This window comes from Macaca fascicularis, chromosome 9, assembly GCF_037993035.2.
Source record: "Macaca fascicularis isolate 582-1 chromosome 9, T2T-MFA8v1.1".
Taxonomy (NCBI): Eukaryota; Metazoa; Chordata; class Mammalia; order Primates; family Cercopithecidae; genus Macaca; species Macaca fascicularis.
In genome coordinates, this window is record NC_088383.1 from 14203918 (window position 1) to 14230788 (window position 26871).

A 26871-nucleotide genomic window follows, 5' to 3' on the forward strand; every position below is an offset into this window, starting at 1 on the left:
CTACTGAAGTTTCGTTTTTCATATTTACTTTAAATTTGAAACAATTTAGAGTTTATTCCATAACAAAGCAGGGCTCCCCACATGTTGTTTACACAGGCATTCCTTAATGACATTTTATTTCCAATCATCCCATAATCTAATTTCCTTAGAGCCAGTCAGTGATCTGCCTTCTCCAGTTCCCAGGGGGAGCTGAGCGTAAATTGGCTGTCCTCACAAAGAAAACAGCACACACGGCAACACTAGATTTAGGAAAACTTGTGCTTAGCAAAATGACGAGAAAGGTTGTCTGTTATTTCTTTCTTACTAAAGCCCTAACTAAAATTTGTAAAAATAAGGACTGTCTCCTTGCTGCCCTCAGCTGGTACCGAAAATATGGTGCTGTCTTGAAATAAATTTGTTCAGTCCATGCCCACTCCAAATCCAGGCAAAAGTGTCTAAAAATTTCCCTATAGCTTGAAGGACGTTAGGCTTCATTCATATGTGAAAGGTTTCCAGCAGCCCTACCCAATAAGATACATCAAATGAAGTCACCCTTGTCTTCATTCTTTTTACTGATTTATTTATTTTTAATTTATTTTATTTTATTTTTTTTGGGGGGGGACAGTGTCTTGCTCTGTCGCCCAAGCTGGAGTACAGTGGCGCGATCTCAGCTCACTGCAACCTCCGCCTCCCAGGTTCAAGTGATTTTTCTGCCTCAGCCTCCTGAGTAGCTGGGATTACAGGCACATGCCACCATGCTTGGCCATTTTTTTTTTTTTTTTTTGTATTTTTGGTAGAGATGGGGGTTTTGCCATGTTGGCCAGGCTGGTCTTGAACTCCTGACCTCAGGTGATCCACCCACCTTGGCCTCCCAAAGTGCTAGGATTACAGGCATGAGCCACTGCGCCCAGCCCTCGTCTTCATTCTTTAAGAACAGAGGAAAAGACTGGAAAGAACGAGTCTCCTTGTTAAGGGGATGGTTGGGTTGAAGAAATCACAGAAGAAAGCCCTTGTCTGAGCAGGAATATTCATCTTTATTTGGACTCCATGACACCCTTCCTATGCCCTTCACTTAATGTGAATGTATTATACATTGTTCTAGATTTGGTGGGGGAATCTCTTATGACATAAAATTGGTAGGGAATGGGTTTACCAGAAAGGGGATACAAAACACACACACCCTAAGCTCCAAATGATTCACTTCTGCTTGGGTAAAGAGCTAATTGAATGAAAGAAATTGATTTAACACTTAAATTACACACCAATCACCTTTATTGGCTGCAACCCTAAATTAGTTTTTCTTAAAACAGTAATACTTCACTTTTACTTTTTTTATTTCCATTAAAGCAACACCATTGCGCTGCAAAACTAACTCTCTGCAATTAAGTACCTGATACATGTTTTCTGCTTTTAACAAGTGATAGAAAAGCTTACATCATCTCATTAAGAAAACATTTTCCTTAGACATTTTGTTTGGTTTTGGTTTTCTGTTGAGTTATAGCAGATGGCTATTTCAAAGATTGATTCTTTCTCCTTTCACAAGTCGAGCTCGAAACATCCAAATATCCTGGAAATAATACCAAACAGAGTGAGTTTATGGAACACTTCAATCTGCCCTCCATTTACCTTCAATTTCACCATAAGACAAAGTTGATTTCTAGCCTCTGTGAAACGTTAAATAGGTTAAATAGGGAAAATAATCCCTGTAATAGTTATATTGATTAGTAAACAAAACAACTCAAAATAAGCTACTTAATCAACTCTTTTTAAAGAATTTTTTGGGGACACAATCTCACCCCATTGCCTAGGCTGAAGTGCAGAGGCTCACTGCAACCTCCACCACCCGGGTACAAGTGACTTTCCTGCCTCAGCCTCCTGAGTAGCTGGGATTACAGGTGTGCATCACCACACCTGGCTAACTTTTTGTATTTTTAGTAGAGACAGGGTTTTGTTATGTTGGCCAGACTGGTCTCAAACTCCTGGCCTCAAGTGATCTGTCCGTCTCGGCCTCCCAAAGCCTCCCAAATGCTGGGATTACAGGTATGAGCCACCAATCTTGGTCTACTTAATTAGCTTCTAAAACAGTGTTAACTAAATTAAGTCAGTGGTTACCCCAGCTGCTGTCAGTCCTTCCTGTTTTATTCAGGATATTTATTGGTGCCAGGTAACATAACTGGGTTGATGTCATGTCTGGTTACAGAACAAACAGTTCACTGCCATTTTTCTGCTTACTATTTTTTTTTTTTTTTTTTTTTTGAGACAGAGTTTTGCTCTCGTTGCCCAGGCTGGAGTGCAAGGGCACCATCTTGGCTCATTGCAAATTCTGCCTCCTGGGTTCAAGTGATTCTCCTGCCTTAGCCTCCCAAGTAGCTGGGATTAGAGGCATGTGCCACCACACCTAGCTAATTTTGTATTTTTAGTAGAGACAGGGTTTCACCATGTTGGCCAGGCTGGTCTCAAACTCCTGACCTCAGGTGATCCGCCTTTCTCAGCCTCCCGAAGTGCTGGGATTACAGGAGTGAGCCACTGCACCCGGCCTGACTACTCTCATGTTACTCGTCTGAGCCATTTTGAGTGTTCTGTTCCTGATGAGATGATAATGGTGAACATGGTATCAAGGATTACTGCTTTGTTTGGTGGGTTTTTCCCACTTTGACCTTAATAAAATAATTCAGATGTTCTTATTTCTTGGTTCTTGTTTATTTTTGAGCAAACAGCAAGGTATGGTGGAAAGAATAATTTTCAAATTTGACCTGACTCTGAAATCAAGCTTTGTCACTTAGATAGCTTAGATCAACCTCTGGGACTTGTTTTCTTGTCACTGACAGCATGGAGCTTATACTGAATGCCCCACTGGGTTTTGGTGAAGAAAATAAGAAAATGAATACGAATGTGCTTTTGTACTTTACCCAGAACTATGTAGCAGAGGTTAGTATTGTTATTCTAAATATAACTTACAGAGTAATTAAGCTAAACGTGGGAGGTATTCATTTGGCAACAACCTTGACAAACCTCAAACATGATATATATATATTTGTTCTCCCTTAAAATTTAGGATGTTAGCTCAAAGCTCCAGTTGACAAAATGTATAGGCATTTTAGGTACTGAACAAAAAGAGAGGAAGGACAAGAATTTCTAGGACTTGCAAATGCAAAATCAGAGCATTTTCAGAGATGGGACACATTTCCAGGTTCTAAAGGGAGAAGCAAGATTCCTTTTTTTTTTTTTTTTCTGACAGTCTTGCTCTGTCACCCAGGCTGGAGTGCAGTGGCGTGATCTCGGCTCACTGTAAGCTTCCGGGTTCACGCCATTCTCCTGCCTCAGCCTCCCACGTAGCTGGGACTACAGGCACCTGCCACCACACCCGGCTAATTTTTTGTATTTTTAGTAGAGATGGAGTTTCACCATGTTGGCCAGGATAGTCTCGATCTCCTGACCTCATGATCTGCCCGCCTCGGCCTCCCAAAGTGCTGGGATTACAGGCGTGAGCCACCACGCCTAGCAAGAAGCAAGATTCCTGAGCTGCGAAGGTATTTCAGAAGATGATTCCCAATAGCATGGTAACATGGCACTGGTGCACAGGGACCTACAACTGGCTGAGGAGCCCACAGTTATCACTGTACTCGGTTTATCTGGGGGGGCGTGCATGCATTTATGATGATCTAATGCAAATTTAAAAAACAGAATCAGCTTCTTGGTTCAGAGGTTGAAATGTGTATATTCTACAAAGTTAATATGCTTGTTTATTTGCCTTGATTGATAATCTGTCTATTAATGATCAGCAGTACTGAATATCCATGGGTTAAAAACAAATAATTTGAGCCTGAGCAACACAATGAGACCCTATCTCTACAAAAAAATAAATAAATAAACTAGCCAGGGCACAGTGGTGGGTGCCTGTAGTCTCAGCTACTAGGGAGGCTGAGGCAAGAGGATTGCTTGAGACCAGGAGGTTGAGACTGCAGTGAGCTGTGATTACACCACTGCACTCCAGCCTGGCTAACAGAGTGGGACCCTGTCTCTAAAAATAAACAGTTAATTAAATTTTAAAAATTTACAAATGATGTGTATTAACTAGGAAACCATATGAAATATTGTCAAATGCCTGTTACTGATAAGCATTAGTGATCTTAAACTTCTGCTACATGCAAACTAGGCCTCTCATAAAACTCCAGATGCACATTTGCCAAAACAGAAACTTGCTCAAGAATTGCAATCTGGGCATCTTACTGGATTCCCTAATGCACAAATACTCTATTATTTATTTATTTATTGAGACGGAGTCTCGCTCTGTCGCCAGGCTGGAGTACAGTGGCGCGATCTCAGCTCACTGCAACCTCCAATTCCCTGGTTCAAGCGATTCTTCTGCCTCAGCCTCCCGAGTAGCTGGGATTACAGGCACGCGCCACCAGACCCAGCTAATTTTTGTATTTTTAGTAGAGACGGGGTTTCACCATGTTGGCCAGGAAGGTCTCGATCTCCTGACCTCACGATCTGCCTGCCTTGGACTCCCGAAGTGCTGGGATTACAGGCGTGAGCCGCCACGCCCAGCCATAAATACTCTCTATTCTATACTAATAAACATGGCCTAGGATTGGATCCCAAACCTATAACTTTCCTTCTATCCCTTCAGAAGGTTTTTTTTTTTTTTTTTTTGAGACAGGGTCTCACTCTGTCACCCAGGCTGGAATGCAGTAGTGCAGTCACACCTCACTGCAGCCTTGACCTCAAGCTCAAGTGAGCCTTTCAACTCAGCCTTCTGAGCGGCTGGGACTACAGCTATGCTCTACCCCACTTGACTAGTTTTTATTTTTATTTCTTTTTCAGTAGAGATGGAGTCTCACTATGTTTCTCAGGCTGGTCTCCAACTCCTGGGCTCAAATGATTCTCCTGCTTTGGCTTCCCGAAGTGTTGGGATTACAGGCATGAGCCACCGTGCCCAGCCAGAAGGCAAGGTTTTGTCTTTCATTTCCTCTCATCTAAATCTGTAGTTTCATTTTCCTTCACTGCCCTGTGTGAAACAGGACGGCCTGTACATCTTTGGACAGCCCAAAGACATAAAGAAGCAGCAGGAAGTTCTCAAGTCTCCTGCACGGGGGCCCAAGTGTAAATGGAAACTCCATTGTCATTTTTGGTGGGGGCTCAGCCATGTCCCTAAAATGAATCTCAACCCAAGCACTATATACTGTCAAATAAATTAGGTATGAGAATGATGAAGCCTCTGAAGAAAAGGAAAACCTGAGATTTTTACCTTGCTGTTGTATATGGACATACCTTCAAGTCCATGCTGTTTTCATCTCCCCAGAATTTATTTGCTATTCCTACAACTTCCTTCTCAATGTTTTCTTGACTGGTGCCCTTCACATCGATGTAGTGACAATCGGCACTGGCGAAATGGCAGGAAATTGCCTGTGCAAAGTGAACAAATTGATATTGGAGAAAAACATCCCATTAATAACAGCGACCAAGCAGGGAGTCTTTCTTTTAGAAAGTCAATTATTTCACTCAGTATTTGATTTCCAAATGGAAAGTCAGGTCCATTGCGTCCTGTGTCAGTCTCTTTGTAACTAAGCCTCTTTTTGTTTCCAGCTAAAAGTTAATTGAGAAATTTCAAACGATCATTAACCAGATGTGACATTTATTTTTGAAAGGTATATACGGGAGAGGGAATGAAATTATGTCAGCAACAGGTCTTTAGTTTTTTTTTTTTAGCATTTGATTTTCCCAATGAATGGATATCCCAAAGTCTTAAAAAGGACTGCACTCCATGGCAATTTATCTCAAAAGTTAGTTACCTGGTCCAGTTTGGGATGGATTGTTATTTCAGTGGCAATAGATTATGAAAAGAACTAAAAATACCTTGAGAAAGAAAATAATGCAGACACCTTCTCTCAAATCAAAGGACATTTAAAAGCCAATACCATTGACATATATTACCCCTCTTGCTTCCTTCTGAGGGTAAGGATGAAATTACTTGGTTCTCCCTATTTTAGAAAAAGTTATAAACAGATCTAAGATGCAAGGCAATCGTTAAAACTTACCTTTTATGTCACAAGTGATCACACTTGTCAGAAAGACTTTCTACTTTGCCCCAAACAACAAATGTCTAGAGAGTGGCGTCACAAATCCCATTGCCTCGTAAGCCCTGGTGCCATACGGCACTGTAACAGAGCCCAAGGCAAAGGGAAAAGATGCAACCCTATATCTGTATCTTTACATAATTATAGTAATATTTTTCCAGAACATTAAAGTCATTAAGCCTGGGCATGGTGGCTTATGCCTGTAATTCCAGCATTTTGGGAGGCCAAGGCAGGAGGATCACTTGAGGCCAGGAGTTCAAGACCAGCCTGGGCAACATAGCAAGATCATGTCTGTACAAAAAATGAAAAAATAAAATTAGTCAGGTGTGGTAGTGCCTGTCTGTTAGTCCCAACTTCTCGAGAGGTTGAGGTGGGAGGATGGCTTGAGCCATCACACACACCTCAAGAGTTCCAAGCTGCAGTGAGCTATGACTGCGCCACTGCACTCCAGCCTGGGCAAAAGAGTAAGATGCTGTCTCAAATAAATATATAAATAAATAATAAAAAATTTTAAAATAAAGGCATTAAAAAACATTGGGCCAGGCAAGGTGGCTCACATCTGTCATCCTAGCACTTTGGGAGGCCAAGGTGAGAAGATTACTTGAGGCTAGGAGTTCAAGACCAGACTGGCCAACATGGTGAAACCCCATCTCTACTAAAAAATACAAAAATTAGCTGGGTGTGGTGGTGTGTGCCTATAGTCTCAGCTACTCAGGAGGCTGAGGCAGGAGAATCGCTTCAACCTGGGAGGCCGAGGTTGCAGTGAGCTGAGATTGCATCACTGCACTCCAGCCTGGGCAACAGAGCGAGACTCCATCTCAAAAAAAAAAAAAAAATTGGAAAATTGCAAAGTCAATATATTAAAACTCACAACATGATTTGCGTCATTGTGCCTGCACCTCCCTACTTGCACAGCTCTGAAGGTTGCACTAGTGTGGGGTCCAATACTGACTTTTGGCATTGTGTGCAGCCAATACATTGGATATTTTGCATTAACTTTGATTTTTTTTTTTTTTTTTTTTTGAGACGGAGTCTCGCTCTGTGGCCCAGGCTGGAGTGCAATGGCAGGATCTAGCTCACTGCAAGCTCCGCCTCCCAGGTTCACGCCATTCTCCTGCCGCAGCCTCCTGAGTAGCTGGGACCACAGGCGCCCGCCACCACGCCCGGCTAATTGGTTTTTTTTTGTATTTTTTAGAAGACACAGGGTTTCACTGTGTTAGCCAGGATGGTCTCGATCTCCTGACCTTGTGATCCACCCACCTCAGCCTCCCAAAGTGCTGGGATTACAGGCGTGAGCCACTGCGCCTGTCCCAATTTTGATTTTTTTAAATTTCGCATTAAAATATTACTAAACTTGATTGCAGAGGTTTTTTTTTGGCATGCCCTTAAATTTTACCCCTGGGAAGAGTGCCCCAACTTGTCCCACCCTAATCCTGACCCTGATAAGGCTGGTGGAAATATGAATGAATGGAAGACGAAATTTGGCCCCTAACCCGTAGCTTCAGGAGATAACAGTGATTTTTTTTTTTTTTAAATAGAAGCAGGGTCTCGCCATGTTGCCCAGTCTGGTCTAGAATTCTTGCCCCCAAGTGATCCTCCCGCCTCAGCCTCCCAAAGTGCTGGGATTACAGGCATGAGCCACTGCACCTTGCTTTCATAATCAATATTGACAAGGTTAGGATCCTGAGGTCACCTGGCTTCTTACTGATAAGAGCCCGAAAAGACCAAGGTAAGCAAATATATTTCCTGGTAAATAAATTGGACTAAAGTCCAGGTTGGTTAAAAGCCACAAATCTTTAAAATATTAATGCAATTAAATTAAAATTTTATTCAATTAATTTGAACTAAATGAATTAAATACAATTTTTGTTTCTAACCCACGCATCTGCAGCAGATGCGGCAATGTGAATGCTCACCTTCCGGAATCCCTGGGTTTTGTTCTGACCAGACCCATGGATGAGCAAAGGATGGAAGAAAACGGTGTCTCCCTTCTCCATCACCAGGTGCACCCGAGCGTTGTTTTCCTCGTAGTCCTGGATCCCGTGGAACATTTTGTTAACTCCCCCCTAGAACAAGAAGCAAGCCAAGTCTACGTTTGAGGGGGTACCATAATTAAAAACATTGTCAGTGGTTCATCAGGGAAAGCAAACATCAGGGAAAGAAAGCATTTCTTTCTCCCAAGAAAAAGAAATGTCTAAATTAAATGCTTACTTTTTTCAGTATACAAAAGCCTCTTAGATATCTGGTTTTTAAGAGTTACATGTTGGCCGGGCACGGTGGCTCACGCCTGTAATCCCATCTCTTTGGGAGGCCAAGTTGGGAGAATTGCTTATGCTCAGGAGTTCAAGATCAGCCTGCACAACATGGCAAAACCCCATTTCTGCAAAACCTGCAAAAATTAACCCGGTCTGGTGGTGCAAGCCTGTGGTCCCAGCTACTCAGGAGGCTGAGGTGGGAGGATCGATTGAGCCAGGAGGGGGAGGTTGCAGTGAGCCAAGATCACACCACTGCCCTCCAGCCTGGACAACAGAGCAAGACTGTGTCTCAAAAAATAATAGTAATAAAAAAAGAAGTCACATGTTGATATTAAAATCACTGATATTTTTGGAGCAAATGAACAATGTGGAATTTCCACCTGCCCTTCATGACTGCATTATACATGAAGAGCTAGCTTAGTTTTACCTTTTGTGGTCAATGCAGGCAACCACCTATCTCTTAGGCATTTCCAGCGTAAATCTGTAAGTGTTCTCAGCATGTTCTCCTCCTCACCAGAACTTTAAATAAATCCTTCATCTCTTACTCAGGAGTGTCTCTGAGAAGCTATTTCCCCAAAATAGAGGGGAGAAAATGCTCAATTTTTCTGAGCTCAAAGACACTTATGTCACATCCAGAATAATGAAAGAATAGTAAATTAAAACACTGTGTTTGTTTGTAACTGTTTCCCAAATTAGTTACTGCTTTAGGTAATGGGGTTATGTTTTATTAAAGAAATTGACCTGAGAAGCACCTTATGAGTCAGAATAAGGAAAGCAGTCCATTCCTGTTCCTAAGCGCATCCTCAGTTCCTTTCGGTAATGACTACATCCCTCTTAGACAGTGCTGAGACTCGGACCCAGAGCCCTTCTCTCCTGGCCAGGGTGAATGTGTGACCCACACTAAACTAATCATACCTCCCACTCTGCATCTGTGCAGGGTATCTGAGACTCCACACGCTCTTGAAGCCCTGCAAACCTTTCCCTTTGCCTTCCATCAGCCAAAGCCCACTGCAGTTGTGTGCACCAAACTTTATCTAAACCTTAGCTTCACTGATGAGTTTCAAACGAAATGGTTTTATATCAGGATCCAGACACTCAGATATTTTCATTTGACACTAATTATTGATGCAAGAAATCTGAGACGTTCTTTTATTATTATTATTATTGAGATGGAGTCTTGCTCTGTCACCCAAGCTGGAGGACAGTGGTGCGATCTCACCTCACTGCAACCTCCATCTCCCAGGTTCAGACAATTCTCCTACCTCAGCCTCCCAAGTAGCTGGGACTACAGGCGCTCACCACCAAGCCTGGCTAATTTTTTTATTTTTAGTAGAAACAGGGTTTCACCATGTTGGCCAGGCTGGTCTCAAACTCCTGACCTCAAGTGATCTGCCCAACGCAGACTCCCAAAGTGCTGGGATTACAGGCGTGAGTCACCGTGTCCAGACGGGACAGGAGTTCTTAAAACCATGTTCCTCATTTCCTATCGAACTACAATTCATTCTCCGTGCTTTAACAATGGGGGCTTTTTCTGTTCACAGCATCATGGGTTTCCAGGATCTTTTCTTTTTTTCTTTTTTCTTTCTTTTTTTTTTTTTTTAAGATGGAGTCTTGCTCTGTCACCCAGGCTGGAGTCCAGTGGCGCAATCTCGACTCACTGCAAGCTCTGCCTCCTGGGTTCACGCCATTCTCCTGCCTCAGCCTCCTGAGTAGCTGAGACTACAGGCACCCGCCACCACGCCCGGCTAATTTTTTTTTTATTTTTACTAGAGACGGGGTTTCACCATGTTAGCCAGGATAGTCTCGATCTTCTGACCTCGTGATCCGCCTGCCTCGGCCTCCCAAAGTGCTGGGATTACAGGCGTGAGCCACCATGCCTGGCTCTTTTTTTCTTTTTTTGAGACAGAGTTTCGCTTTGTTGCCCAGGCTGGAGTGCAGTGGCATGATCTTGCCTCACTGCAACCTCCACCTCCCGAGTTCAAGCTATTCTCCTGCCTCAGCCTCCCAAGTAGCTGGGACTACAGGTGCACACCACCACACCAGGCTAATTTTGTATTTTTAGTAGAGACAAGGTTTCACCATGTTGGTCATGCTGGTCTCGAACTCCCGACCTCAGGTGATCCACCCGCCTTGGCCTCCCAAAGTGCTGGGATTACAGGTGTGAGCCACTGTGCCTGGCCCAGGATCTTTTCTTTTTCTTTTGATACAGGAACTTGCTCTGTCACCCAGGCTGCAGTGCAGTGGCACCAGCATAGCTCACTGCAGCCTTGAACTCCTGGGCTCAAGTGATCCTCCTGCCTCAGCCTCCCAACTAGCTGGGACTACACACATGCACCACCATGCCCAGCTAATTATTATTATTATTACTAGAGACGAGACCTCACTATGTTGCCCAGGGTGGTCGTGAACTTCTAGGCTCAAGCGATCCTGCCACCTTGGCTCCCACAGGATCTTCTCACCTTAGACCTAACGTGTTAATAGTCATCTCTTGCTGGGCGCGGTGGCTCAAGCCTGTAATCCCAGCACTTTGGGAGGCCGAGACGGGCGGATCACGAGGTCAGGAGATGGAGACCATCCTGGCTAACACGGTGAAACCCCGTCTCTACTAAATACAAAAAACTAGCCGGGCGAGGTGGCGGGCACCTGTAGTCCCAGCTACTCGGGAGGCTGAGGCAGGAGAATCGCGTGAACCCAGGAGGCGGAACTTGCAGTGAGCTGAGATCTGGCCACCGCACTCCTGCCTGGGCAACAGAGCGAGACTCCGTCTCAAAAAAAAAAAAAAAGTCATCTCTCTGGTTTCTTCACTTCTAGACTCCTATACCTGCAGTGCGTCCTGCACCAGACCCTGACGTTATTGTCCTTGAAGAGCCGATTTGATCCCATCACCCATGAGCTCAAATGCATTTAACAGTTCCAAGCATCAACAGCCGAATGGATGAACAAACCATGGTTCATGGTGCAGCCATGCAGTGGAATACTACTCAGCAATGGAAGGGAAAGAACTACTGTTGGCCGGGTGCGGTGGCTCACACTTGTGATCCCAGCACTTTGGGAGGCCGAGGAGGGCGGATCACAAGGTCAGGGGATCGAGACCATTCTGGCCAACATGGTGAAGCCTCATCTCTAATAAAAATATAAAAATTAGCTGGGCGTGGTGGCTTGTGCCTGTGGTCCCAGCTACTCAGGAGGCTGAGGCAGGAGAATTGCTTGAACCAGGGAGGTGGACATTGCAGTGAGTCAAGATCACGACACTGCATTCCAGCCTGGTGACAGAGTGAGACTCCATCTCAAAAAAAAAAAAAAAAAGAACTACTGTCATACACAATAGCATCAACGAACCTCAAAATCACCAGGCTGAGTGAAAGAAGCCAGACTGGAACAAAAAAACCTATGCTGTGTAATTACATGTCTATGACATTTTAGAAAATGCAAACTAATCTCTAGTAACAGAAAGCAGCTCAGTGGTTGCCTAGAGCAGAGAGAAGGATGGAGTATCTTGACTGTGGTGATTTCACAGGTATGCGTGTGCGGAAAATGATCAAATTATACATGCAAAATATGTACAATTTACATGACAATTATACCTCAATAAAACTGTTTTTCTTTTTTTTTTAATTAAAAGCTGTTCAACTGGACGTGGTGGCTCACACCTGTAATCTCAGCACTTTGGGAGGCCGAGGTGGGCGGATCACGAGGTCAAGAGATTAAGACTATCCCGGCCAACATGGTGAAACTCCGTCTCTACTAAAAATACAAAAATTAGCCGGGTGTGGTGGCTCATGCCTGTAGTCCCAGCTACTCGGGAGGTTGAGGCAGGAAAATCACTTGAACCCAGGAGGCAGAGGTTGCAGTGAGCCAAGATCGCGCCACTGCACTCCAGCCTGGCGACAGGGTGAGACTCCTTCTCAAAAAAAAAAAAAAAAAAAAAAAAAAAAAAAAGCTAAAAAGAAAAAAGGTCTTCAATCTTCCTAAAAAGTTTGAACTAAAAAGTTCCCATTCTCCCCCAAATAAACTGCAGACTTGTTAGTATAACAGTCTTTTCTAATCTGGTCCTAATCTACCTTTTTGGGCTCACCTCCTCTGCCGCTCCCCAAAATACACCCCCACCCCCAACCCATCTAGACTGCGAGCTCCCTGGATCCTTCTCATTGTTTGGTCAGGTTCAGGCTTGCCCTTGACCTTTTGCTTTCCCATATAGACTCTTCCCTATGGGACATTGTACCCTGTCCTGCAAGACTCAGGTCAAACACCAGCCTCCCCAGATCCTTTGCTGGTCTCTGCAGTTCAAAGGAGATAATCTCTCCTTCTTTACTCCAAGAGCCATCAGTTAGTGAGTAAGACTGGCTTGGTGCCTACCACACACATCTGGGGTCGAAGGGTTTATGTCTTACCTCTGCAGCTAGGCTTTACAATCTCAGATCCTATACAGTAGCTACCCAAGCACCCCACCTTGGCTGGCTTTCAAACATGTGTTGAGGCCAGGTACAGTGGCCCGTGACTTTAGTCCCAGCACGTTGGGAGGCCGAGGTGAACGATCACCTGAGGTCAGGAGTTCGAGACCAACCTGGCTAACATGGCAAAACCCCGTCTCTACTAAAAATACAAAAATTAGCTGGGCGTGGTGGTGCACACCTGTAGTCCCAGCTACTGGGGAGACTGAGGCAGGAGGATGGCTTCAACCTGGGAGGTGGAGGTTGCAGAATTGAACAAGACACTGTCTCAAAAAAAAAAAAAGGATGGGTTGAAAAAAATAGGTGTGATGAATGTTTTCTCTGACATCCTTGAACTTTCTCTGATCCTCACTGCAAATCTTAGGACAGTGTTTTGCTCAGAAAGGAAATGCCATCTCATTTGTAAGGTCTTTATAGATACTGATGTGAAACAGAAACCGCAAAGGAGATTCGGATCAAGACTCAGCCGCCGGGCAGACCTACCTCCCACTTGGGGTAATCGTGAGGCTTCAGGGAGCCCTTGTGTGTTCCTGGGAGCACAACCAGACAACCATTGTTCCGGTCGATGTGCTCCATTGCTGTCCAGGCACAAACGATGAGATTGCTGGGCCTGAAGGGGAAATAGTGCAGGTCCTGGTGCAGGGGATGACGGGACGTCTTCTTGCCTGAAAAGAAAATCTGCTATTAAAGGATGCTGGAGGCCGGGTGCAATGGCTCACGCCTGTAACCCCAGCACTTTGGGAGACTGAGGCAAATGGATTGCTTGAGCCTGAGAGTTCAAAACCATCCCGGGAAACATAGTGAGACTCCGTTTCTACAGGAAAAAACAAAACAAAACAACAACAAAAAAAACTAACTGGGCATGGTGGCATGCACCTGTAGTCACAGCTACTTGGGAGGCTGAGGTGGGTGTATCACTGAGCCTGGAGGTCGAGGCTGCAGTAAGCTGGGATTTTACCGCTGCATTATAGCCTGGGTGACAGAGAGCAAGTCCCTGTCTCCAAAAAAAAAAAACAAAAACAACAAAAAATGCTTGTCTCAGAATTCTTATCCTTTGCCTGAAAAAACAATGACCTGTCCTCATAAGAACCAAACAAATGAAATAATGCTAGAGAAAATCAGCCCCGGAGAGATAAACACCAAATCAACACAGTGACTCCACATCTTCAAGCCCTGCACTCCCTTCTTCTGGGTTGCTGGTAGCTCAGTGTGTATGCACACTATTTTCCAGCAAGTGGTACAACATCATCATCTCTGTTGTGCTTTATTCTTTTGCCACTCTGGATTGGGCACGGCACCTAGCATGTAGTAAAGTGTTCAAAAACCAGTTGCATTAATTACATTGAAGAGAGTGATATGGAGTCAAGTTTGAAATCCCTTTGAAGTGGTTGATGTCAAAAAAAGTTCTAGGCCGCATGTGGTGGCTCACACCTGTAATCCCAGCACTTTGGGAGGCTGAGGCAGGCAGATCTCTTGAGGCCAGGAGTTTGAGACCAGCCTGGCCAACATGGTGAAACCTCATCTCTACAAAAATACGAAAATTAGCTGGGCATGGTGGTGCACGCCTGTAGTCCCAGCTACTTGGAAGGCTGAGGGCTGAGGCAGGAGAATCGCTTGAACCTGGGAGGCAGAGGTTGCAGTGAGTCAAGATCATGCCACTGCACTCCAGCCTGAGAGACAGAGCGAGACTCTGTCTCAAAAAAAAAAAAAAAAAAAAAAAGGCCGGGCATGGTTCCTTACACCTGTAATCCCAGCACTTTCGGAGGCTGAGTCAGGTAGATCACCTGAGGTCAGGAGTTCAAGACCAGCCTGACCAACATGGTGAAACCCTGTCTCTACTAAAAATACAAAAAAAGTTAGCTGGGTGTGGTGGCGGGCACCTGTAATCCCAGCTACTCAGGAGGATGAGGCAGGAGAATCGCTTCAACCCCAGAGGTGGAGGTTGCAGTGAGCTGAGATCGAGGCACTGCACTCCAGCCTGGGAAACAGAGCAAGTCTCAATTAAAAAAAAAAAAAAAAATTCTCTAAGAGGTCCTCATCCCCCACGACTATAGTCATTCGGTGCCGTGTCCATTCAGAGTGCCCATGACCACAGTGACATTCGCCCCTGGTTTGCTCCCTGAGCCTGGCTCCCGAACACCTGATCTCCGCAAGGAGGGAGACCTGGTAATGCTAAGCCGCCTTCTATCACATAAACCCTCCCAGTGATCAGAAGGAAGAAGAGGCAGAAAGGATAGGGGACTCTCTCATGGCTGATTTCTACTGCAGGCACAGAGGAATTCCCCAGTGTAGTCCACGTGGTCTGCACTAGAATCTCTGGACTTGAACTCCTGGGCTCCAGCGATCCTCCCCGCTCAGCCTCCTGAGTACCTGAGTAGTTGGGACCGCAGGTGCACATCCACACCCAGCTTGGGGAAGGTTATTAAAATACAGAAACCTGGGTTATATTTCTCAATAAGTCTCTCTGCCAATGAGGTTTTAGATTGTACATTTTTAGCAAGCACAAGACCAGGCGCAGTGGCTCACACCTGTAATCCCAGCACTCTGGGAGGCCAAGGTGGGTGGATTATCTGAAGTCAGGAGTTCGAGACCAGCCTGACCAACATGGCGAAACCCTGTCTCTACTAAAAATACAAAAATTAGCCAGGCTTGGTGGCACACGCCTGTAATCCCAGCTACTTGGGAGACTGAGGCAGGAGAATCAAGAATCGTTTGAACCTGAGAGGTGGAGGTTGCAGTGAGCCGAGATCATGCTATTGCACTCCAGCCTGGGCAACAAGAGCAAAACTCCATCTCAAAAAAAAAAAAAGACAACTATAGTTTGTGACTCATAGTAACAATCTTAATTGTGTTAGTAATAATAATGTCTTCCTATCAGGAATGCAAGAATCCACACTAACACAGCTAAAAAGAGCTGATCAAGCTTAGAGACACTGAATGGCAGGAACCTTTGATATATGAAGAGTTATGTCCGTTAAACTGTATTTTTTGGGAAGCCAGTCATCTGAAAATTCAGCAACAGTCCTTCAGTTAATATCTGAAATCATTAGCACATTTCACTGTTGTTATAGTGTAAATTATTTTAAGACTTACTCATCCAAAGTTTGACAGTTATACACATGATTATAGTTAGACATCAGCTATTATTTTATTATTTTGTTTTGTTTTATTTTATTTATTTTTTAGAGATGGGTTCTCACTGTGTCACCCAGGCTGGAATGCATGCCATTATAGGTTCACTGCAGCCTTCAACTCCTGGACTCAAGCGATCCTCCCACCTCAACCTTCCAATAGCAGGGACTACAAGTGCACACCACCATGCCTGGATATTTTTTAATTCTATTTTTAGAGACAGAGTCTCACTATGTTGCCCAGGCCACTCTCAAACTCCTGGCCTCAGAGATCTTCCTCCCTCAGTCTCCTAAAATGCTGGGATTACAGGCATGAGTTACTGCACCCAGCCAACCTTACACATTTTAATGAAACCCTTTTTTTTTTTTTTTTTTTTTTTTTTGCTTCTCCCTTACAATTACCAGAATCTGGAGGTTTGTTTATCAACATTGTGTGCATGGCCATGATATTAGGTCCAGTGAAGCACTCCACATATTTCAGAATCTAAGAAAACAAACAAACGAAAACAAACCTTGTGGGAAATCAGAAGTATTAGCAACTGGTACAAAGTACAGCAGCTATCCACGCAAGAACCAAGACATCAATAGTTTAAGAACCAAGTGGTATTTCACAACTCTGCAAACAAAGCATCAATAACCCAGCCATTGGAAATCATTCTAAATCTATAACACGGAATTAAATGGGCTTTTTCTGAGCTAGCTGGGAATGAAATCATTTTTTTTTTCTACAAGAAAGATGGGAGCTTTGACGAGATATCAATACAGATTTCTTGTCAACCCAAGCCGCAGAGGGTTGCTCAGTGGGAGGGCAGCTTCCTCTTCCTCACTGGAGCCTCTGCATACGAAGAGTCCCATACAATTTGCAGCTGTCATGAGTAGCCCGGAAGAAAGCAGAACGGTGGCTTAGAGGACATTTGACAACAGGGACGCTTGGCACTTGACAACTCATTACTGAGATCTGGGAACTAGGAGGTGACGGGAAACGGGGAAGCAAGAGTGAACAAGCAAAGCAGGTCCCAGGTGTTAGATGAAACATGTTAAACCAGTAATGACATGGGTCAGAGCGGCCGAGGGACACTGCATTATGAAGAAAAGGCTAGCATGGGAACCCATGACAGGGAGAGCTGGTTTAGTCATGGGGCCTGGGAGCTGGGCTGCTGCTACCTTGTGCACAGAACCCAGCAACGGAGGGGGGAAAAGCAGAAAGGGCTCAACACTGAGGTCCGGTGCAGTAGTTCACACCTGTAATCCCAGCACTTTGGGCAGCTGAGGCGGGTGGATCCCTTGAGGTCATGAGTTCGAGACCAGCCTGGCCAACATGGTGAAACTGCATCTCTACTAAAAGTACAAAAATTCGCCGGGCATGGTGGTGCGTGTCTGTAATCCCAGCTACTTGGGAAGCTGAGACAGGAGAATCACTTGAACCCGGGAGGCGGAAGTTGCAGTGAGTCAAGATCACACCACTGCACTCCAGCTCTAGCCTGAGCAGCAAGAGTGAGACTCCATCTCAAAAAAAAAAAAAAAAAAAAAAAAGCCCATGATATTCAAATTTTGATTCCACAAAAAAATGACTCCAAAAAATGAGCCACCTTCTACTGCTTCCTCACTATTTGATCTCTTGTGTATAAGGAATATTGGCAATTTGATTATGAAACCCTGGAAAGGTTATAAAAGCCTAGGAGTCAGGCACACACTTGCTTTTTATAAAGCCTGGTAGTTTTCGGCATTCACTGAGGCTGAGATTTTCTAAACCCTGGTCATTCAAGAGCCATCTTCACAACTTCTGACATAACTTGGACTGTTATTTAGCCAATGATTTCCCTACGCTTAGTTAGCTCACTTCTTTTTTTTATTTTTTATTTTTATTTTTATTGTTTTGAGATGGAGTCTCGCTCTGTCGCCTAGGCTGAAGTGCAATGGTGTGATCTCGGCTCACCACCTCCTGGGTTTAAGCGATTCTCCTGCCTCAGCCTACCGAGTAGCTGGGATTACAGGCGTCCGCCACCACGCCCGGCTAATTTTTGTATTTTTAGTAGAGACGGGGTTTCACCATGTTGGTCAGGCTGGTCTCAAACTTCTGACCTTGTGATCTGCCCACCTTGGCATCCCAAAGTGCTGGGATTACAGGCATGAGCCACTGTGCCTGGCAGTTAGCTCACTTCTTATACTCAATCTTTTTTTTTTCCTCTTTTTTTCCAATTCAGATAGTAGTCTCGCTATGTTGCCCAGACAGGTCTTGAACTCCTGACCTCAAGTGATTCTCCTGCTTCAGCCTCCCAAAGTGTCACTACAACTGGCCTTTTTATTTAATCTTGTCCTAATTGACAACATTCTTGAAATCATGAGTTTGGTAAACTGTTGAGTTTTTTCCAATACATTTAAAAATAAATATCTAACTATTAAAATAATTTATACCTCCTAAAATCATGGCATAGACCATCAGATACTGGTCCCACTCTTTAGAAATGTAGGAAATTGGCCAGGCTCAGTGGCTCATGCCTGTAATCCCAGCACTTTGGGAGGCCAAGGTGGATGGATCACGAGGTCAGAAGTTCGAGACCAGCGTGAGCAACATGGTGAAACCCCGTCTCTACTAAAAATACAAAAATTAGCCAGGTGTGGTGGCAGGCACCTGTAAACTTAGCTGCTCGGGAGGCTGAGGCAGGAGAATCACTTGAACCTGGGAGGCAGAGGTTGCAGTGAGCCGAGATTATACAACTGCACTCCAGCGTGGGCAACAGAGTGAGACTCTGTCTCCAGGAAAGAAAAGAAAAGAAACCCACTGATTTTACTCAATTCAACTCCTTTCCATATCCAGCTCTAAGAGCAGTTAATCCTGGGCTCAAGTGATCCACCTGCCTCAGCCTCCCAGAGTGCTCGGATTACAGGAGTGAGCCACTGCGCCGGGCCAAATCAGTGGGTTTTACAGGCGGGCATACATGCTGGCAATTAAGCAGAAGCAAAGCCAGGGTGGTCTCTGACCTCGGGGAGAGTGCAGTATCTGAAGAGCTCCTTATCTTCCTGGAAATCCTGGACCTTCGTGGTCATCTTCTCACTTGGAGTATATTCCGATTTCGAAATGGTCACATCTCTCATTACTACTAATCCGAATGGTTTCACCTCCTTTCTGCAGATTTTTTCAAACTCATTCCTAGAAAATTTAATTTGCAAATGATGTCGTCACCACTGGCTCTAAGCACCTGCCCTGCCCTCCTCTGTGGAAAGGGTTGCAGACTTGAGGGGTGGTTTCTCTGCACTAAGTCGGCCTCCAGCTTGAGGTCTGGATGGAAATGCCTCCCATTCCAATGAAAAGCAGGAGAAACTGTTAGCCTAGAATCCACTACCAGAATTAAATCATTCCCTAGTTTAGCATACCGGTAGGGAAGTCTTTTTATGATTTGGTTACATCGTAATAATAATAGCAAACACTTCTGTAACACTTACCATGTGCCCAGCTCTATTCAAAGTGCTTTCCATATATTTCACCTTATTTAGTCATAACAACACTAGGACACAAGTACTATTATTATCCCCATTTTACAGACGAGGAAACAGAGGCATGGGATGTGAAGTAAATTGCCCCAGGACACATAATATTAAGTGGTGGAGCTGAGACTGAAGCCCAGGCATGGTGGCTCCCAACCTTAATCCCAGCAACTGAGGAGGGTGAGGCCAGGAGTTCAGGACCAGCCTGGGCAACATAGTGAGACTCCCTGTCTCTAAAAACAAAGAAATAAAAAATTAGCCGGGTATGGTGGTGCACACCTGTGGTCCCAGCTACTCAGGAGGCTGAGGCAGGAGGATCGCTTGAGCCCAGAAACTTGAGGCTGCAGTAAGCTATGATTGCACCACTGCACTCTAGCCTACACAACAGAGTGAGGCCCTTTCTCAACAACAACAAAAAAAGTCAGTCTGGCACCAGAGCCGGTGCTTCTAAACACTTCCCAACAAACCAACTCATTAAAAAACATCTGTAAAGGCAGGAGTGAATCCACCTTATATTCTCATTACATGCACACAATACATACTTTTGTAAAATAACAAATAGTGTTACTGTACCGAAAACGTTGAATATCGGCATCAGGTACAAGATTTTTGATTACAAGAAACCCATTTTCTTCATAAAATTTTCTCTGTTCCAGGGTTAGAACATTATTATCCAGAGTATACCTAAAGGAGAAAAAGAAACCTAAAATAAGTTAAATGTTTAAATTACCGGCTAGGCACAATGGCTCACACCAGTATTCCTAGCACTTTGGGAGGCTGAGGCAAGTGGATCACTTGAGGTCAGGAGTTTGAGACCAGCCCAGGCAACATGATGAAACCCCGTCTCTACAAAAAAATACTGGTTGTGTCACTCCACTCCAGCTTGGGTGACAGAGTGAGACCCTGTCTCAAAAAAAAAAAAAAAATTTTTAAATGACTTCCTAAAAATATGTATCAAGAACCTGAGGCTAGGCATGGGGGCTCACGCCTATAATCCCAACACTTTGGGAGGCGGAGGCAGGTGGATCGCCTAAGGTCAGGAGTTTGAGACCAGCCTGACCAACATAGTGAAAACCCATCTCTACTAAAAATACAAAGTTTAGCCAGTCATGGTGGTGGGCATCTGTAATCCTAGCTACTCGGGAGGCTGAGGCACGAAAATTGCTTGAACTGGGAGGCGGAGGTTGCAGTGAGCTGTGATCATGCCACTGCACTCCAGCCTGGGTGACAGAGCAAGACTCCGTCTCAGAAACAACAACAACAACAACAACAACAACAACAACAACAACAAAACAAGAATCTAAGAAATGTTCATGCTCTTCAATCCAGCATTTCTAAGACCAAGGAAATAATCTGAAAACTTAAGCTTTATATTCAAAATGTTAACTATGGTCACCAAAAAAAGTACTTGAGTGAGCCGGGCACAGTGGCTCATGCCTGTAATCCCAGCTCTTTGGGAGGCTGAGCCAGGTGGATCACCTGAGGTTGGGAGTTCGAGACCAGCCTGACTAACATGATGAAACTCCATATCTACTAAAAATACAAAGATTAGCGTGCCTGTAATCCCAGCTACTCAGAAGGTCGAGGCAGGAGAATCGCTAGAACCCGGAAGGTGGAGATTGCAGTGAGCTGAGATCGCACGAGTGCACTCCAGCCTGGGTGACAGAGCAAGACTCCGTCTCAGAAAAAAAAAAAAAAAGTGCATTAGTGGAAGAAAAATTAACTACTGACACTATGTTCACTCAATGGAATATGACTCAGACATTAAAAATTGAAGCCATATAATAGTATGGACGGCAGGCACGGTGGCTCATGCCTGTAATCCTAGCACTTTGGGAGGCTGAGGCAGGTGGATCACAAGGTCAGGAGATCGAGACCATCCTGGCTAACACGGTGAAACCTGTCTCCACTGAAAACACAAAAAATTAGCCGGGCATGGTGGCAGGCACCTGTAGTCCAGCTACTGTGGAAGCTGAGAAAGGAGAATGGCATGAACCCAGGAGGCGGAGCTTGCAGTGAACCGAGATCGCACCCTTGCACTCCAGCCTGGGCTACAGAGCCAGACTCCGTCTCAGAATAAAATAAAATAAAATATGGACAATGTTTATTATAATAAAATATTATTACAATTATGTAAAACCAAGACACTATATTAAAAAAAAAAAAAAGCCTGCAAAGAAATATGCCAAAGCAATTTTTAATAGTGATTGCCTTTAGTAATGGAATTAGGGATGATTTTTAAAAATTCCTTCTATTAGGCCGGGCGCGGTGGCTCACGCCTGTAATCCCAGCACTTTGGGAGGCCAAGGCGGGCGGATCACAAAGTCAGGAGATCGAGACCACGGTGAAACCCCTTCTCTACTAAAAATACAAAAAATTAGCCGGGCGTGGTGGCGGGCGCCTGTAGTCCCAGCTACTCAGGAGGCTGAGGCAGGAGAATGGCGGGAAGCAGGGAGGTGGAGCTTGCAGTGAGCCAAGATCGCACCACTGCACTCCAGCCTGGGTGACAGAGCGAGACTCTGTCTCAAAGAAAAAAAAAAAAAAATTCCTTCTATTTCTCTGATGTTTCTGTAATGAATACATATGATTTTTCAGATGAGAAACAAATTCAATAAATTTTATATTTTTAACTGTCCAGTTGATGCACTCCAAGAAGTAAAGTAACAAAATCCAAATAAATGTACAGCATACCCATAAACTGAAATCACCCAACCTATTCCTTAAGATTGGAATTGTGGGCCGGGCGCGGTGGCTCACGCCTGTAATCCCAGCACTTTGGGAGGCCGAGGCGGGCGGATCACAAGGTCAGGAGATCGAGACCACGGTGAAACCCCGTCTCTACTAAAAATACAAAAAATTAGCCGGGCGCGATGGCGGGCGCCTGTAGTCCCAGCTACTCGGGAGGCTGAGGCAGGAGAATGGCGTAAACCCAGGAGGCAGAGCTTGCAGTGAGCTGAGATCGCGCCACTGCACTCCAGCCTGGGCGACAGAGCGAGACTCCGTCTCAAAAAACAAAACAAAACAAAACAAAACAAACAAACAAAAAAAAAGATTGGAATTGTGGTTATATGAGAATATTTAGGAAGGTCAAGATCTTCCCGTTTAAAGGTGATTTAAGATAAACCAAAGATGCTAGTTAATATGTCCATATAACCAAATTACAAGCTTAGCTTTTTTTTTTTTTTTTTTTTCTTTTTTGAGATGGAGTCTGGCTCTGTCACCTAGGCTGGAGTATAGTGGTGTGATAGCAGCTCACTGCAACCTTGACCCCCCAGGTTCAAGCAATTCCCCCACTTCAGCCTCCTGAGTAGCTGGGATTATAGGTGCACACCACCATGCCCAGCTAATTTTTGTATTTTTGTAGAGGTGGGGTTTCATGATGTTGTCCAGGCTGGTCTCGAACTCCTGACCTCAAGTGATCCACCCGCATTGGCTTCCCAAAGTGCTGGGATTACAGGCATGAGCCACCGTGCCCGGCCACAAGTTAATTTAAATATGATGTGTAATAACTGAATTTCTAAAAGTCAGATTATAAGGCTGGTGTGATGGCTCAGGCCTGTAATCCCAGCATTTTAGGAAGCCAAGGCAGGAGGATTGCTTTAGCCCAGGAGTTCAAGACCAACCTGGGCAACATAGGAAGGGCCCATCTCTATTAAAAATAAATAAATGTCAGATTATGTATTTTCTGGTATTTTTCCTTCTTTCTGAATCTTAAAATACATACAGAAAATTAGTCGGTCTTCAAAATTTTCCACAATTGTACTAATTAGAATAAATCCTGGAAACAGAGGATTTGTATAATAAAATTCTAATCAGGTAACATGTGGTATATTATATCATTACCACTCACGAAACTTTTGTATACATAATAGATTTCAAAATGAAAACTTAAACTACTTACTGGAATTGTTGAGGATGGAAACTGGCAGAGGCAATAGTCCCTGTAGTGGGATGAGCTACCTAGGATGTGAATTAAGGCAAATAAAGTAAAATACAGAAGGCCAGGTGCGGTGGCTCATGCCTGTAATTCCAGCACTTTGGGAGGCTGAGGCAGGCTGATCACTTGAGCTCAGGAGTTGCAGACCAGCCTGGCCAACATGGTGAAACCCCATCTCTACTAAAAACACAAATTAGGCCGAAAGCGCTGGCTCACGTTTGTAATCCTAGCACTTTGGGAGGACGAGGCGGGTGGATCACCTGAGGTCAGGAGTTTGAGACCAGCCTGACCAATATGCTGAAACCCCATCTCTACTAAAAATACAAAAATTAGCCAGGGGTGGTGGCGTTCATCTATAATCCCAGCTACTCGGGAGGCTAAGACAGGAGAATCGCTTGAACTTGGGAGGCGGAGGTTGCAGTGAGCCGAGATCGCACCACTGCACTCCAGCCTGGACGACAGAGAGAGACTCCATTCCAGGGGAAAAAAAAAAAAAACTACTAGTACTACTACTAATAAGAATACAAATTACACTCGGGAGGCTGAGGCAGGGGAATAGCTTGAATCCCGGAGGTGGAGGTTGCAGTGGGCCGACATCGCGGCACTGCACTGCAGCCTGGCCACAGAGCAAGACTCTGTCTCAAAATAAAAACAATAATAATAATAACAATAATAATACAAATTCGCCTGGCATCGTGGCGCAACCCTGTAGTCCCAGCTACTTGGGAGGCTGAGGTAGGAGGATCTCTTGAGTCCAAGAGTGAGCCGAGATCGCACCACTACTGCACTCCAGCCTGGGTGACAGAGAGAGTCCCTGTTTCAAAAAAAAACCCCACAAAAGCAAAACTCTAGAAATTCCTTTTAAGGATCTCTTTTCTATCCGGTAACTGCAGGCAGTTGACATAGAATTGCATTGTTTCTTTAGCTTAATTGGTTACTTTCGGAATGTCACTCTCATCAGTCAACATGTTCTCTTTTCTTTCTCTCTGTTTCTCTCTTTTGGAGCGCACTGGCCTTCACGGCTCACTGTAACCTTGGAGTCCTGGCCTTGGCCTCCAGAAGAGCTGGGACAAATAGGCAAGGCGTGTGCCCCCGCGCCAGTCCTCACCCTCTGTCCTTCCCTAAATAGTGTCTTTATATAACTCGGTGGCAAGGCCGTAGTCCAGCAGGGAGGCCGTCCTGGGCAACGCCTGCCTGGCCAGCTCCTGCCCGGGAGGGCACCGTCCTGTACCCTCCCGTGGGAGCCGGGTCACCGCCTGCCTGGGCCCCTTCCAGGCAACCCTGCGCGCCTGTGCACCATGCGCCTGTGACTGGACATCTCTGGGTGTCTGGACAGCCGCAGGAGTCACACGCAGCCGGTGAAACGACATCTCCACAAAACAAGGAGCAGAGGCCCCCAGGGATCCCGGAGAGCAGCGCGACGCGGCAAGTGCCCCGAGCCCAGGGCGGCCGCGCGTGTCCTCGGGGAACGCAGCCTCCTCCCCGCTCCCCGGCTCCGGGAAGAGACGCGACCCAGGCGGGGACCCGGCGCGGAGCGAGGAGGCGCCGGGGCTGGGATGCGCGCGACGCCGAGGCCTCCACTCGGACCCGGGCCACCACTCAGGCTGCGGCGCCGGCGCCCGGTCCAGCCCGACACCCGCGCAGCTCAAAGGATACAACGGCCCCGGCCGAGGGGCGGCCGAGGTGGCCCAGTACGATCTGCAGGCGGGCGGCGGCGCGGGGCTGCTCCATGGCGGCGGCGCGGGGACCCCCCCACTCAAGGTCTCGGCCCCATTTAGCTCCGCGGGCGGCTCCGCCTCCAGGCGCGGTCCGGGGCAAGACGCGGGCGGGATTAGGGGCGGCGCCATCTCGCGGGCCGGGCTGCTGGGGCGCCCTAGTCCGCTAGGGTCCGCGCGCCGGGCAACCGCGCGGAGCTGACGTGCTCCCCACACCATGATCCTTTCGTCCTTTCTTTTCTTTCTTTCTTTTTAAAAAGAGACAAGATTTTGCTCTGTCGCCCAGGCTGGTATGCAGTGCCAGATCATAGCTCACTGCAGCTTTGAACTCTTGGGCTAATTATAATTTTTTGTAGAGATGGGGTCTCCCTACGTTGCCCAGGTGGGTCTCAAACTCCTCCCCGCCTCCCGCCTCGACCTCCCAAAGTGCTGGGACTACAGGCGTGAGTCATCGCCCCTGCCCCGCACCCTGTTTCTATTCCATCACCAGGACCCTCCCTGCCTCCCGGAGGCTCGGGGACCCAGTGACCAGGCCGAGGTCACCCCGTGACAAGTGGCTGGGCCAGGACCTCACTCACGCTCCTAACTTCATGGCTTCCATCTATTTCACCCCACGTGACTGCTCCTTCCATTGACAGCTGAAAGAATAAAATCTTCGATTTAAACAAAAAGTTTGCCAGGCACGGTGGCTCGCACCTGTAATCCCAGCACTTTGGGAGGCCAAGGCGGGCGGATCACAGGGTCAGGAGTTCAAGACCAGCCTGGCCAACTTGGTGAAACCCTGTCTCTACTAAAGATACAAAAATTAGGCCGGGCGCAGTGGCTCACGTCTGTAATCCCAGCACTTTGGGAGGCTGAGGCGGGTGGATCACAAGGTCAGGAGATCGAGACCATCCTGGCTAAAACGGTGAAACCCCGTCTCTACTAAAAATACAAAAAATTAGCCGGGCGCGGAGGCGGGCGCCTGTGGTCCCAGCTACTCGGGAGGCTGAGGCAGGAGAATGGCGTCGGCCCGGGAGGCGGAGCTTGCAGTGAGCCGAGATCGCGCCACTGCACTCCAGCCTGGGCGACAGATCGAGACTCCGTCTCAAAAAAAAAAAAAAAAAAAAAAAAAGATACAAAAATTAGCTGGGTGTTGTGGCGCACGCCTGTAATCCCAGCTGCTGGGGAGGCTGAAGCAAGAGAATCGCTTGCAACCGGGAGGTGGAGAACGCAGTAAGCCAAGATCGCACCACTGCATTCCAGCCTAGGACGGGGCAAGACTCCGCCTCTAAAACAAACAAACAAACAAACAGGTTTTTAACCAGATGCGGTGGCTCACGCCCGTAACCCCAACGCTTTGGGAGGCCGAGGCGGGAGGATCGCTTGAGCACAGGATTGCTAGAGATCAAGACCAACCTAGGTAACATAGTGAGAACACCTGATCTACAAAAAATTAGCCAGGCCTGGTGGCAGGCACCCGTAGTCCCAGCTACTCGGGAGGCTGAGGCAGGAGAATGGTGTGAACCCGGGAGGCGGAGCTTGCAGTGAGCCGAGATCCAGCCATTGCACTCCAGCCTGGGTGACAGAGCAAGACTCAGTCTCAAAAAAAAAAAAAGAAAAAAAAAAAAATTCCAGACATTGTGTGAGGAAGCATTGCAAAACTTTCTGTTAGCTGTTGCATGTAGCCCCCAGTCACCTTCCCCACGCTTGCTCGATCTATCACGACCCTTTCATGTAGACCCCTTAGAGTTGTAAGCCCTTCAAAGGGCCAAAAATTTCTTTGTCAGGGAGCTTGGTTTTTTGAGACTCAAGTCTGCCGAAGCTCCCAGCCTAATAAAGCCTCTTCCTTCTTTAA

At 46.0% G+C, this 26871-nt stretch overlaps 1 protein-coding gene across 7 annotated transcripts; it reads right to left on the reverse strand.

Moving 5' to 3' along the window:
- Window positions 1-992: 992 nt before the first annotated feature.
- Window positions 993-25071, reverse strand: PHYH (phytanoyl-CoA 2-hydroxylase). 7 transcript variants are annotated; one of them, XM_065520288.2, is made up of 10 exons: window positions 24976-25071; window positions 23284-23342; window positions 20940-21061; window positions 19956-20066; window positions 18879-19047; window positions 16299-16380; window positions 13249-13430; window positions 7976-8125; window positions 5254-5388; window positions 993-1546 (listed from the first exon to the last, which is right to left on the reverse strand). In XM_065520288.2, exons 5-10 carry the CDS (start codon window positions 18990-18992, stop codon window positions 1493-1495), a joined length of 717 nt encoding a protein of 238 aa, XP_065376360.1. In that variant the 5' UTR covers window positions 18993-19047; window positions 19956-20066; window positions 20940-21061; window positions 23284-23342; window positions 24976-25071; the 3' UTR covers window positions 993-1492. The 7 variants fall into 7 exon arrangements, 4 of the variants coding, with proteins under 4 accessions (XP_065376360.1, XP_005564704.1, XP_073857150.1 ...); XR_012417471.1 differs by having other exon boundaries at window positions 1234-1546; window positions 5254-6350; XM_005564647.5 differs by lacking the exon at window positions 20940-21061.
- Window positions 25072-26871: the final 1800 nt, after the last annotated feature.